The 14473-nt window shown below is 39.2% G+C and overlaps 1 protein-coding gene across 4 annotated transcripts; it reads right to left on the bottom strand.

Moving 5' to 3' along the window:
- Nucleotides 1-379: 379 nt before the first annotated feature.
- UBA3 (ubiquitin like modifier activating enzyme 3) lies at nucleotides 380-13160 on the bottom strand. Of its 4 annotated transcripts, none has more exons than XM_059480024.1 (18): nucleotides 13091-13160; nucleotides 12932-12973; nucleotides 10095-10215; nucleotides 9067-9147; nucleotides 7451-7533; nucleotides 6819-6899; nucleotides 6164-6207; nucleotides 5811-5875; nucleotides 4844-4999; nucleotides 4623-4725; nucleotides 4060-4173; nucleotides 3206-3259; nucleotides 2763-2799; nucleotides 2590-2671; nucleotides 1988-2088; nucleotides 1780-1843; nucleotides 1628-1682; nucleotides 380-1155 (listed from the first exon to the last, which is right to left on the bottom strand). In XM_059480024.1, exons 1-18 carry the CDS (start codon nucleotides 13108-13110, stop codon nucleotides 1067-1069), a joined length of 1392 nt encoding a protein of 463 aa, XP_059336007.1. In that variant the 5' UTR covers nucleotides 13111-13160; the 3' UTR covers nucleotides 380-1066. The 4 variants fall into 4 exon arrangements, with proteins under 4 accessions (XP_059336007.1, XP_059336009.1, XP_059336010.1 ...); XM_059480026.1 differs by having other exon boundaries at nucleotides 13080-13129; XM_059480027.1 differs by having other exon boundaries at nucleotides 13101-13117.
- Nucleotides 13161-14473: the final 1313 nt, after the last annotated feature.

Genomic DNA, 14473 nt, shown 5'->3' with positions numbered 1-14473 from the left:
TGGGCAACCTGTGCCAGCCCCTCTCAACCCTCACAGGAAAGAGTTTCTTCCGAGTATCTAGCCCAAATTTCCCCTTTTCCAATTTGTACCCATTAATCTTTGTCCTATCCCCCCATTTCCCCTCGTTCAATTTGTACCCACTACTCCTTGTCCTATTCCCCTACTTCCCCTCATTCAATTTGTACCCATTAATCCTCGTCCTTTTAAACTATGGAGTTCACTGTTAAAAAAGTGTGAACTTCAAACACAGCTAACACATCAGACTAGAATTCACTGGCACTCCTTAAGTCTCTAACTAAAGCAGCCAAATGATGCCCCAGAATTTTTAATGGAGGTTATAAATGCTCTTGAATGTCCACAGAAACGCCACAGACACGGGTGTCTTTCTGATTTTTTTATTAATAAATACCTTAACAGCACCAATGATATTTGAACATAATTTTGCAATGCTGTGCATGGTGGCTGCTTGGGGACAGTGAAGAGACACACCTGTATTTTCATGTACAGTTGATAATTTTCTCCTTTTGTGTTTCTTGTAAACAAAGCCATCTCTTCCATATTTAACACCTTCCATAACATTGATCAAATCAATACCAAATAAGAGGGAAATCCTCATTTTAATCTACTGCTTCCTTTGGTTTAAGGTGACTCAGTAAGTCTCAGGAGTGCTAAACTTATAACCAGATTGTTGTGGTTCCTTTTAAAAACATCTTCTCTTTGCATATATGTGTGCACACATGTTGAAAACAAGACTTTTGGCCACCTTAAAGTTCCATGTGTTTGGAAGTACATTAGCATGAACATTTTGACAACAAAATCTGGGAGAAGTGTATTTCTATACATCAGAGGTCTGTACATGAATAAGCATTTATACAAATATAATCCACCAAATATTGGCTTCTACATACAATTCTGAAATATGGTGATTCATTTAGATTTCCTAACCTTCAACCATGCTGGCACTAACAGGAACATTTCAGGCTGCCTTAACACCCACAGAGTATGTTTATTTTATAAGGTGGGGACAGACTTCTCTTGCTGTATTTGCACTTTACTTATGAATAAATTAAGTGGTAAAGTGAAGTTTGAACAACATAGTCTGTGGTGTAGTAACATCAGCAACTGCAAGTTCCTGGCCATCCACAAGCCCCAGTTCTGAAACAGAAAGAAAAGCTTAATTAATTTAATTAAATCCACGTGCTTTGCCTTTTCAAGAAGCCCAAAAAAATTAGAATTGCTATCCTCACAAACTGTAAATGTGATTAAATAAAGCTGCAAACAGCTCACTGGCTAAATTAATATTAATCTAATTTAAGCAGGAAACAGACCTTGAGAAATATATATAAAACTCTACTGGAAAGCGTGTAATTTACAGAAGTAAATTCTGTGCATCTGCCTGCACTTCACCTTTAAACAATAAATATACCTGAGAAATGTGAAACTAAAATTCAATGTGTATTGAAAGTAAAAAGACAATGAAGCAAATTCTACTGCATAATGCAAAACAAACCTAAATATCCACACAGAGGGGTGAAACTGACCCTCTAACTTGAAAACTTCTCTAACTTTCTCAACCTCTCCCAACTTTCTCTAACTTGAAAATCAACACATGACAGCTCCATAATACCTTTTAGTGTCTTGGAAAGATTTGGCCTTGTTCGTTCTTCAATTGAAGCTACTGTCTGCAAACAAAATTAAAAAAAGCCAAATTTTTTTTTCAAATTCAGTAAATTTAAGTAAATTCAGACTATTGAAGTAAATTATGTATGTTCAGATTACCTGTAAATAAAGCGTTTTATTTCCTCCATACATAGTTGCTGTGATTGCAGGAGATTTCATCTGCCTATATATAAAACATTTAAAAACAAACAAACAGAACAGAACAAAACAAAACCAAGGAATCAGGTTAAAAAACACATTTTAAAATTACCTTTTATAAGCAATAAATCATCAAATTATCAAATTACTCAGAATGGTTGCAACTTACAATGAAGCATTATTTGTTAAGTAATCCAGGATCTCCTGCAATTTGGCTGATGGGGAAATCTCTATGTTTTGGGGAAGCTGGCTGCAGGCTGGACAGTTCTCCTACCACAAAACAGCACAAGAACACACATCATGTTAAAGATGATTTTAGAAAAGCTGCTAGTAAGGTCTATAAAGTGTTTATGTTGTGTTTTTCTGAAATTTTACCTCTAGAAATATTAATGGTTGTAAATATTAATGACAAAACCCATTTCCTTCTGAAGTCTGTCACTGATTGGCTCCCAACAGCACCTAAGTATTTATGAATGACAAATTTAATCTGACATTAAATACAATATTACAAACTTTCAGATCAATTTTTGCCATAACCTCTTTTTTAGATCATCTGCCCATGAGTCATCTTAGGTTTGAAAATCTTATTTTGTAGCTCTACTTTGCAGAAATAGCAGACCAGTAACACTGTAGTTTCCATTGTTAAAACTTCAGAAATATTATTATTCAGTGCTAGGGGCCAGCTGATTCAATACTGAGGTTCAGAAATACACACAAAGTGCATAAAAACAAATCAAGGAAAAATTCCTTCAAGCCTTTAATGGCACTAACCTTTCTTTCAGCTTCAAAACTGTATGTATATAATCCATCCACATCATTGAACACCAAGTAGTTGTTAAGAGGAACATATGCACTGTAATGACAAATATGTCAGTGTGGATTCATGGCATTCTGCTGGAAATCATGTCTGTAATTAATTAATTAATTAATAAGAAATTAAATACCTTGTGGCTATCTTAAAAACCTCCGTGGCGCAAACAGCTGCAATGAGAAAAAAGAATTTCTTCACCTAGCTCTACCAGACATGCAGACACCACACAGCTGGACAAAAAGTGACAGAAACAATCAAGTATAACAATCTATAAAAATAAACTGAATGCAGCTGGTAGTTCTGTGCATTAACACCATAGATTTGGCACTAATCTGAGATATGTCAAGCCTATGTACTGTGTTTTTCAATTTTTTTCCCCAGCTTTTGCTCTCTCCCAGAGTGATAACATTTATTCAGTCACAGTTTCTCTATGGAAAACAGAAATATGGCTGTAAGAATAAAAACAGACACATTTAAAATTTACTATTATCCTCTCCAGATTCTCAATTCCAAATTTTTGTCCCACAAAATTCTCAAGTCAGTAAAGTAGAAGTGAAATGAGTTCTTACAGCATACCTGCAATTACTGCATTTGTAGAAGCTACTGCTGGAATAATTCGTTTAATCACCCCTGTAAAAACAAAACATACAGCTCTGGGTTTTCTAAGAAACTCTATTGAGAGACTAATTTAAACAGAATAATTTCAAAGGGTGATTCCAAAAGTACTTTCAAGTGTCCAGGAATTTCTGTAACAAACATGTATAATGGGATGCTGCTGCAGTACTTGGGCAATTTTTATATTAGCAATGGATCAAGCACATTGAAAAAAGCAGGTATCAAACAAAGAGAACTACTGAACAAACTCTGAAAGCAAGTGTTCTCTATTTAGCAGGGAAAATTAAAACTGTTCTTTTCCTGTTAAACTGGGAAATGCACAAAGGAAAGATAGTGGAGATTTTTATTTGGTTAGTGTTTGAAATGCTGATGAAATGAGTGTCAGCATACTGCACTTGCCTGTGAACAGAGGCAGGGACAGCAGAGAGGAACAGATGCCATAGACTTAACCAGCCTGAACTGGCACAAAATGTTGCTAAAAAAGACAATCAAGTCCCTTTGTTTTTACTCTTTGAACCAGCAAGAGTGGTCACCATGTAATGTAAACTGTGGAGCTGCTTCAAGTTAAAAATAAAATAGCAAAAAGAATGTTCAGCTTTATCCCAGATAGGTTCCTCTGATTCATCATGAATGCCTGAACATCTGATTTGTCATAAAAATATTTGTGCTGGCACAGGAAACAAGCTGCTTGTTTCTGTTTTAAGGGTGAGGAGAATTATCCCTGCACAGCTGCCAGCTTAGTCATAACAAATACAAAGAATGCCAATCCAGCCTAGGTGCAAATGCCACAACTTGGTGAAATGCCATCCCCTTACCTTGGGTGAGTCTGTAGGTAACACCTTTAATGTTAAATTGTGATGCTCTTTCTAAAGACTTCTGGTAAATCCACTGTATATGTTCAGGGTCATCTCCATCCAATGCAACACCTTCTACAGTAAAGAATTTAGAGAGAAATTGCAATTATAAAAGTTCTGAAACACAGCATTCTTTTGGTCTAAAAAGATCCTTGTTTAAATTTATAATGAATACCCCATGAAGCTATTGAAACTTGACATTTTAAATAACCAAAGTATTATTTGTACAAACATCTTTAATTTTAACACAAACTATAATCACTGCACAATTTACAGAGCTGTTACAGGTTACATTTCAATTCAGGAAAGACACTGTGCAGTGTGAGAAACAAGAGCAAATATGGAACTGGAGAATGAATTCAAGAAGAGAAAATCCATCTCCAGCTCAGAGGAGGCTTAGATTCAATATGACAATGAACCACACAAGGTTAAGAGTCAGGACTGTTTCATTAAAAGCATACACCCAACTCAAGTTAATTAAAAGGAGAAATGTTCATTTAGCACCATTACAATACATTAATTACCTCCAAAAGGCTGTTCCTTTGGCCACTGCAATATCCTGACATACTCAATGCAATGCTCTGGCAGTCTGGGCATGGATGCTATGGTGCACATGGGAAAATTGACCTGGGTGGGCAGGGGAGGAAAACCAGAAGAAACCAAGATAAATTAGGAGTAGTACTAAGAAAAGAAGCCAGCAAGGCAGAGGAATATGAAGAGATGGCAATTTCACTGGGGGAGTTACCTGTGGTGGGTAAAGTGCAAGTGTGCATTCAACACACGCTGTCATCCCAGGAATGATCACACGGACATTGCCCTTGAAACCTTCTGTCCCCCCATCTATCAGGGGGATGATGGAACTTGGATCCAGGACACCATCTTCATAATGCAAAAATGACATCTAACAAATAAAGGGGGTGGGGGGTTGGTTTTTGTTTGGTTTGGGTTTTTAAACAAGTTGCAGGAAGAAAAAAAAATCCTGTAGTTTTATTCTTAAAGGTACACCCAACTATTGAATGCTTAATGTGCAGTTTATTTTAAGGGTATATAAAACACTACTTATTTGTCAGTGCACAAGACTTTATCAACCACCTTCACCCTCTACCTCCTCCCCTTACTCCCCTGATAAATGCTATTATTTGCTATAGATGTTCTTATAGTTCATCAGAACAAATGGCTGAAGGTTTGGTTGAAGGTTTGATTCGTGACTTGTTGTTTTGCTTTTGTCTTTTTTTTTAATACAGGTAGATACTCCAGATCACTGTTTTACAAACAAATTCACAATTATAAAATTACCAATTTTCTGGTCACTGTATTCTGTAACAGTGCAGCTCCAAATAATGGCATTTACAAGTTGCAGCATAATAAATACTGTTTGGGTAGTGAAGAAAAAATTCACAGTGGGAGCATCCAGAGCAGCTCTAGAGCTTTCTGTCTTGATCTTCAAAGCTGACTGCAGAAGGCCACAAGCAATGTAACCTAATTATGACTTTTTCCCTGCAAGGCACTGCACAGATGTTGGCTAACACTCTCAAGAAAAGGGCAGGTAAGAGAGCCTGCATTTCATCCTGCTCACAGAAAGAAAACAGGTATACAGAAAACTATGAGTTTCAACAGCCCTCATTCATTTTCATGACACATTCTACACAAGTATGTTTAATTTTAGTCATCTAAACTCAATAATCAGGCATTAAGAAGACTGCAAACTTTACCAGCATGCCATTTATCCATCTTCTTGCAATTATAGAGTCCAGCCCACAAACAATAATATGAAACTCTGGGGAGAAAAAAACATTATTCAAAATCTACACTAATGCAGGCTTCCTAAGACAAGCAAAGTATTCTGTCCATAAAAGGGACAGTGACAGTAGCTTAGCTATCTCCCCCACACTGCCTGTATCACGGGTGTATTCAAATTTTTTCAATATGTTACTTCTACTTCCAACATACTGTGGAAGACTAAAATAATTAGCAGCAAAGTACCAGGAAAAGCAGTGACCAGCAACATCTGCAAGGGCCCCCAAAGCACCTGTGGGTGTTTGTCAGGAAAACAAATGCCACTTACGTCGATAGAAGCTTTCATCCATGTCTTGAATCTTTTTAAAATACCTGAATGCAAGCCCAGTAAAGGAATATATTCATAGTTAAGTTTATTTTTTCTATTTGCCAATCTAAAGCCAAAATATTATCTAATTTATCACTGTAATTCTACACAACACCTTCTAAAAAGCTATGTGATGAGATTAAATTCCCACAGCTGAAGCTGTAACATCTCACAAAACTAACAAAGGGCACAATGGAGTAGTCCTAAACAGCAAAGTTCAGCAGGTGAAATATTTAGGAAGCTCAAAATATGTGCTCTCACAAAGTCCTTTATCAGTAAGTGCTGCTCTGTGTTTATAAACTATTGCCTCCTACCAGTGCTTACTCATAACTCTCTGGTGAATAATTCCAGTATCTCACTGAAAATTACAATATTGCACTTGAATAAAAAGACTCAGTGGAAAAATACAAAATAATTTCTGAGCCTTTCCCATGCAGATTCCCTGTATGTTAAACAGCACGGAGAAAGAATTCTCAACTCACCAGCTGAATCAGCTGAATGAATGTGTCCTTTATTGTATGAGAAACAGGATGGCAGCAAAATACTTCAGATACTCTTACCTCCCACAGAGTTTTCTAGGGTACAGAAGCCTTCAGGCCTCTCTGGGAAAGGATACGGAACCACAGCACAGTTGGGAATGCGGCTGTTCAGGAATTCTGCTGCCACTTCTGCTTTCGGCCGCCCCACATCCTTCGCTCTGGGAAAACCCAAGCAATCCAAAAGCTTGATTTTAGCACATTTTGTCTCTCCAATCTATATACATTGCAATACCAAATTGAGTGGCTAATTGATACTTCAGGACAATGTATTTAATTGGATAATATTAAGGCATTCAACCCTAACCATTCCATGATCCCTGTAAAGCATCAGATGCGAGAGTCATAGAATTAACTATGGTTATTAGCACCAAAAAAATCCAGTGATTGTTCACTGTACTTGGATGAAAAAGGTACCAGAAAAATCTGAGATCTCAATCTGTGTGCATTTATTCCTTGTCACCTTTTCCAATAGTCATTAGCTGTACTGGAATGGCAAGGAACACAGATTGATTTTCTTCATGCCACAGAGCCCAAAACAACTAAAAATTGCATATGATTTCTTAATTCTGAGTACTACTGTGGCATGAAGGTCCAGTAATCTTTAATGACCTCTTGTCCAACCTAAATAATGAATACATTAACATGTTTTATTTAGGTACATTTTAAAAAACCCAGAAGTTAAACTGTGAAAATGTAAAATATCACTCACCGAAACAAAAACTGTCGATTAAGGTTAGAAACATCTATAGTATCCATGTCAATAACATGGATCTGTCTGAAGCCAGACAGTGCCTGGGAAAAGAGAAGGTCAGCTTCATTTAACAGGAAATGAAATGCTCACAAAGCTCCAGAATTCACTCCACATGCCAAAACAGCAACCTTTGGAGGAACAATTGTGTTTGCTGCTCATTGCCTGTGCAGACAGGTACAGGGTCATTCTTTGTCCAAAGGGGTTTGTGGGGCTGCTAATGCTGGTATCAGACAGATGGAATTAATAACAGTCCAAAGTCAAAGACAGTGCTCTCCTGAAGGCAAAATTGCTTTGGACTACCTAATGCTAACACAGAGAAGCCAACAGTAGGCTGATCTATAAGGGGAAACTGCAGTATTCCTTCATGGCTGGAGTAAATCAAGAGAGTCCATTGGGGGAAAAAGCACAGAATTTAATCAAATACCATAAGCACTTCCATGCTTGGCAGTAATAGGAAAAACAAAGTTTAATTCCTTTAGAAGGCTTTTTAAAAATTCCTGTTGGGGTTTGGGACATTAACCATGTTCACATAAATGGCATAAATGAGTCTGGCATATTGACCCAGACATCACAGTTCTAAACAATGCAGCATTCCTTGTGGCACTCAGTGCTGAAGAAGATGGCAAACACAAAAATCACCTCCCTATCTAAGAACACACTGAACCTCTGACAGAAGCTCTGCCTCATTCCATTTGTATTCAGGAGATCACTACATCTGGGAAATAACTTTACAGTAAAATTGCCTTAAAACTGTATTGTGGATCTGATCTGGTAAAGCAGCAACATCAGTCACACACAAAGACAACGTGCACTGCAGTTAAAAGGGAAATCTAAGCTGTAAAACACGAGGTTTGGAGAAAAGAAATGAGCTGTGATGTTCTGAAGTGACTCTAAAAAATCTGAATCATATACAAAATATGACTTACATTTTCCTTTAAGACTCTACCTTTTAAATGTAAAGACTTTGAAACTTTTCCCTTTACATTTTCTGAACAAACAAAGCTATCTCATGTAACAGAAATCCTTGTTCTTAAATAGAAACATGGGGAAGTAGAGTAATAGTCCAAACTACCAAACTCAAATGGGTTCATAACACTGATACACTGAGATAAATATGAGTGCTTGTAAGGATAAAAATCACAGTAACAGGGTAATTAAATTTTTGCATTTCAAACAACACTCTGTAGCATTATAAGTATGATTTGTCTTCATTTAGTTGACTTCACTTCCCTAGATCTGGTAATTAGGGAAAATCACCAATATCAGCTGGATATAAGGCTGCACATGAACTTCTGGCTACTCTTCATACAAAGCAGCCTGTTGTACCTCAAGACAAGCTTTGAGATAGCTGAATAAATAACATGCAACATATGAAAATACCACCTTTCCAGTGCATTCTTTATCTCTATTGTCTGTATCAACATGTATTTTACACATGTTGATTAAAATTCAAAATTCTAGTAGCTATATACAACCGGAACTGCAAAATTAGCTAATTAAAAAGACAGTTTTGTCAAAGAAAAAAAGAAACAGAGAAAATTCGAAGAAGAAAAGGGTTAAAACACAATAATTACCAGGTTTTTCAGGAGTTCACATCCTAACCCTCCTGCTCCAATAACTAGCACTTTACATGTGCTCAACAAAAAGTCAAGGGCCTGCAGAAGACATAAAACAAAAAATTAATACAATTTATGCTTTACTTCATAACCCTTACAAACCCTTCATAACCCTTACAAACATGTTACTATAAATGTTCAGTGCCTAGTGAGTTACAGATAAAGCAGCTTTGATTTGCAGGAGTAATTACACATTGGACTTTAATCAGTTGTCGAGTTCATGCAGTATCCCCACTTAGAGAGAACCAAGAACTTTGCTGATATCAGTATATTACTTTTATATTTCTTTTGACCATGAAAAAAGCAAGGTCCACTCTTATTATTATTTAGTTTAAGGTGATAATGCTTTCCTTCCTCAGATATTTCACATATATATTATATAAAATAAATCTAAACAGACAACATTGCTGGACAGAAAGAATCGAAAATGTTAAATATATAACTGCTTTCTGTGAACTGCTCTACTTCACCCCAGTCTCCAACTAGCAAATAATGGAACAATACATTAAAAAGGGAACAGGAAATACTTTCAACCAAAAGCTCTGAAACAAAATGTACAACAAAAGAAGAATAAGTATTTAAAAGTCTACCCTACTACACACCTTATCCAGTTCTCAAAGTATTCATATTAATTCTAATTTCCTTTTTAAGTACATTAGATTCCTCACTGTATCAAATTACTTAAAAATGGAGATTCAAATGCTGCTATTTTTCATGTGAAACTCAAAAACAGCATAATTCATACATTGCTATATATTTATATATGATAACAGCAAGCTTGAAGTTGACAGTGTACAACTTAAAAATACAAACTTATAAAAAGCATACAACATTATCTCCTAGGACCACAGTGTTCAATTGATTAAAACACAAGCTTTTCATGCAGCTTCAGTACCCACACACTGCTGGTGGTCAGTTAATGAACCTGTTCACATTAATTTGCAACACACTCTACAGATACTTGATTGAAATGAAGTCTTTCTCACTTGAGTGCCTGGCTCGAAATCGGGATGTGTGAATGGTCCAGATCGCTCGAGGAACTTCTTTACATGGTTCCAGCGACCTTCCCAGTCTGCAGAGTCCCCACACCCACCATCAACAGCCATTCTGCACAGAACACAGTAAATTCAGCTGCAACATCACACAGCAAAAGCCACACCTCCAACTTGCTATGCAAACAACACCTCAATTATTGATCATTTGTACAGATGCATCTGCACAGTCTTTATGCCTGTAAGAGCATTTGCATGAGTGGGTTTTATTTGGGGAACTAGAAAGCAATAATATAAATATGCACAGAGGGGAAAAACAAGCCAGGCATTTCAATAAACCCACTGATTTAACTGTTACTAGTAAAAGTTGACCTGCAGTTTAAAAAGGGCCCAGTCTTATTACTTTGAATTCCCTCCAATTTGAAGAGGACACACATAAAGAGCTTGTTCCTTTCAATTTCGAGGGTGATTGTTTTTTCATCAGTTAAGTCTTGTATTTTTGTAATTTTTTTACAGACTTATCTAACTGCAGTTGTGAGGCTCTGAATAAATTACAGTAACGTGCCCCAACATCATCCTCTGAATCTTCAGGGTAGTTTATTTAGACAAATATTTTTTTAAAGACATGAATCTTGAATGTTCTTCACCCTCAGGTGGTACCATGGCATTAGAACTGCCCCATTTTTCAGGTATCCTCAAGCCTGTCTGCAGTAACAATCTCACTTGAAAAAAAAAGGAATGTTTGCAGTTATCTTCCTTTAAATTTTCAAGGCAGAATTTTACATCAAATACTCAAATACCCTTTTCTCCTTTTGCAGGTCACTTTTAATAGTACAGAAGTATAGATTTAAATTTTTAAGAGACTTACAGGAATAGTTCAAAATCAGCTCTCAAGTATTGTTCTACTATAAGATCAACACCTACTTCCCTATTAAATAAATAGGGAAGTGAAACTCAATAAATAGGATTATGTTCTATGTTAATATAAAAGTAAGCTTGTTATAAAAGAGCCAATCCTGAGTAGCAAAGGATGTGTCACCACTGATAAAGTGTTTTCTCCTATCTTTCTCCACCAGCTGTCTCCTATGAAGCACTATGAAAAGCACTTGTCTAATAACTCTTGGGTAATGTTTAGAATTTATTATAACTTTTTCATAACTCATCTCAAAATCAAAGGTAAATGTGGTGAAAACATCTGGAGTGAGTTCCTTTATCTTCACAGAATTCAGAACTCGGACAACACAGCATGCCAAAGTAAGTGAACTTAGAGGCAATGGATTTTGCAAAAGATTTTCAGGAACAGGGAAAAACTTCCTTAAACTGCAGCAATTAATAAATTATAATTCACCTGTGATGTCTCTGCCCATGGCAGTGGGTTGGAACAAAATCATCTTTAAGGTCCCTTCCAACCCAAACCATTCCAGGATTCTATGATAATTTGATTGCAGACTGAACTTTCCTCATTAACAGTTGAGGAAAGTTACTCACTACACCAGCAGTTAAATAAAACCTATAAAAATTACTTGAATTCATAAGGGTCTTTTGATCTCAGATGCACTTTCGTATCTCCTCTAGTTTTCACAATAATGTGAAAATATACGTATTTCACATAATGGGAAATGGTGTAAATAAACAAAACACCCCCTCTGCAGAACTCCTCATCTGCTATACAACAGATTTCATTGAGCACTTAAAATGGGTCAACAGACATCACAAAAACTGCTTCTATTGATATTATAGTTTTTTTGCATTTCTGGAAATGAGTGTAGAAGATGTGTTTGGTGACATTAAGAACAATTTTTAAAATTCTTTTATATAGTCCCTATAAACAGCTACTAAACAGCAGCAATCCTTTTCTGTTTAGATGTGTATTTCTGTTTAGATGTATACTTTCTTTCCTAATTGATAAAAATGCTAAGATCTAGTTTCACTCTCACAATTAGACTACAGTTGGTTTTTTAGAGGGTTGGACAATGTGGAGATCTGAAAAACATCTGTAACTCAACCTGATATTTTATGTTTTATTTCACAGACAATTTTCTCAAGTGTTTACTTGTTGTGCTGTTACAGCACGACCAGGTATAAGAGCTCAACAACACTCTTATTTATTTCATTGAGTTATTTTAATTTTAAATTTTGTTTGAAACATCAGAGCACCACAGTCCTTTTATCGCTTTAAGCTCAGACCTTTTTCCCTGCCACCCTCCCATCTCCAAAGCTCCATGCTTTTGGGGACTCGGCATGCAGCCCTCCCACCCCACATGCCCGGGATGCTGTGGCCCCATCCCCACGCACATGCACTGCCAGAGCCCAGGCAGGCCTGCCTGCTGACCCAGGGTACACAATGGAATGGAATAGTAAGGGATGGAAGCAGATGATGTTCAAGATTTCTCAATTTTCACAGCCTTTAAGGCAGGTGCGTAGATTTTTTTTAAGAGTTTTAATGCGCAGAGACAACTGTTCTGCAGTCTGGATTTTTAATTTTCAGCCAAAAGCTTAAGTCACCTGCTTCTAGCCTAGAGGCCCTCCCAGGTCCCTGACCGGCCAGGCAGCTTTTCCCCTCTCCTCACCAAGCTCTTCAGCACACCATGCCAAGCTGCGAGCCCGCCACTCCCGCCCCGCTCCTCTCCCCGGGGGCTTCCTCTCCTCCAGCCCGGGCTGCTCAAGGGCCCTGCCCCACCTACGGCAGCTCTCCCGGGGCTCCCTCCTCCCCCGCGGGCCCCGCAGCCTCCTCCCAGCCCTCAGCTCCTGCGGGGCTGCGGCTCGCCCTCACCTACCCCCGCCCCAGCAAGCGCTGCCCCTGCCCCGCTCGCCCGCAGCCCCGCACTAACCCATCCGCCAGCAGCTCCTCTAGCCTCCTTCTTTTCTTCTCCCTAAAAGAGAGAGAATAAAAGAAGGGTCAGTATCGCGCTACAGAGACCGGGGAGGAGGGAGAGGGGACCCCGGGCCCGGGGCAGGGCCGGCCGAGCACGCACATACAGGGCACTTACGGTTCCTCACCATCCGCCATAGTTCCCTCTGCTTCCCACAGTGCCCCGCGAGCGGCGGGGCGGGCCTGGGCCCGGCGGGCTCAGCGCGGCCCGTGCAGCGGCGATAGCGGCGATAGTGCCGATAGTGGCGATAGTGGCGATAGGGCGATAACCGGCACGGACACACGGCGGGGACACCCCCGATCCCTGACAGAGGCTCCCTTCCGTCCTGCCTGCCCGCACCCGAGAGATCTTCCTGCGCCCGCCTCTGTGATGGTCACAGAGTCCAATGTTTTGGCTTCAAAGGGACCTCAAAGCCCATCCAGTTTCACCCCTGCCGTGGCAGGGACACCTTCCGCTACCCCAGGTTGCTCCAAGCCTTGTCCAACCTGGCCTTGAACACTTCCAGGGATGGAACAGCCGCAGCTTATATGGGTAACCTGTGCCAGGGCCTCACCACCCTCAGAGGAAAGCATTTCTTCCTAATATTTAATCTAAACCTACTGTCCATCAGTTTGAAGCCATTCCCCTTTGTCCTATCACTCCAGGCCAATGTAAATAGTCTCTCTCTCCATATTTGTTGCAGCCTCCCTTCAGGTACTGGAAGGCCACAATTAGGTCACCCCAGGCTGAACCATCCCAGTTCCCTCAGCCTTTCCTCGTATCAGAGTTTCTCTGGCCTCCTCCAGACTCAGAACTTCCTGGGAGCCATGGAGAGCATCCTCAGGGACAAAGTGTGGAGATCATGATGCCTTAAAGCCTTCAGGAAGGCTGGAATCCAAATGTGACCACAGGCTGGTCGCTGCCTGCCACAAAGGCTTTTGTGTTATCAGCATTCCCTGGGCAGGGATAGCACATAAACCACTACAGTGCAGGCCAGGAAGCTGATGAGCAGGACTAACTTTGGCCCTGCTCAAGTCTTGGGTTCCAAACTTCAGGGATGTAAATCCTTCAGGGATGGAGCTGTGAGGAGCAAGTGCCAGCCAGACTGCTTACATTTGGAGAAGGATTTTGATGCACGGTAGTGCAGCAAACCCTGGGTGCTGTGTCATGCTCAAACCATGGAGGCTGAAGTGTGAAAGCCTGAAAACACAAGTGTTCCAACACAGACATGGGGTCAAAACACCATGGCTGCTGGGACCAACCTTTCCCTCCAAAGGCACGGTCACCTTGTTGCCCATTTTAGGAGCTCTCTAAACAGAGTCTGGTTTAGAAAGGAGAAATTGTTTAATCTTCACAGGCGAAAGTTTACACAAATCAAACACACCAAGGGGTAAAACGTCCTATTATATAGTAAAATTTACATGAACCCGCCCACATACATATTCTCCGCCCTCCTCATGCATATTTATTTCGGTGATGTAATCTGACGCAATGCCTGAAATCCAAAGTTCTTTTTTTCAT

The sequence above is a fragment of the Ammospiza nelsoni genome, chromosome 11 (assembly GCF_027579445.1).
Source record: "Ammospiza nelsoni isolate bAmmNel1 chromosome 11, bAmmNel1.pri, whole genome shotgun sequence".
Classification (NCBI taxonomy): domain Eukaryota; kingdom Metazoa; phylum Chordata; class Aves; order Passeriformes; family Passerellidae; genus Ammospiza; species Ammospiza nelsoni.
The sequence above is the reverse complement of the archived record's forward strand: the minus strand, read 5'-3'. Positions and strand labels throughout refer to the sequence as shown.

Bases quoted from the DNA above. Each gene is read 5' to 3' on its own strand.
- UBA3 (XM_059480024.1), bottom strand. From the start codon at position 13,110: ATGGCGGATGGTGAGGAACC. The intron at 12,974-13,090 runs GTAAGTGCCCTG...TCTCTCTTTTAG, and splicing joins ATGGCGGATGGTGAGGAACC to GGAGAAGAAAAGAAGGAGGC. The intron at 4,174-4,622 runs GTAATTAATGTA...TCTTTACTGTAG, and splicing joins AAAGGAACAGCCTTTTGGAG to AAGGTGTTGCATTGGATGGA.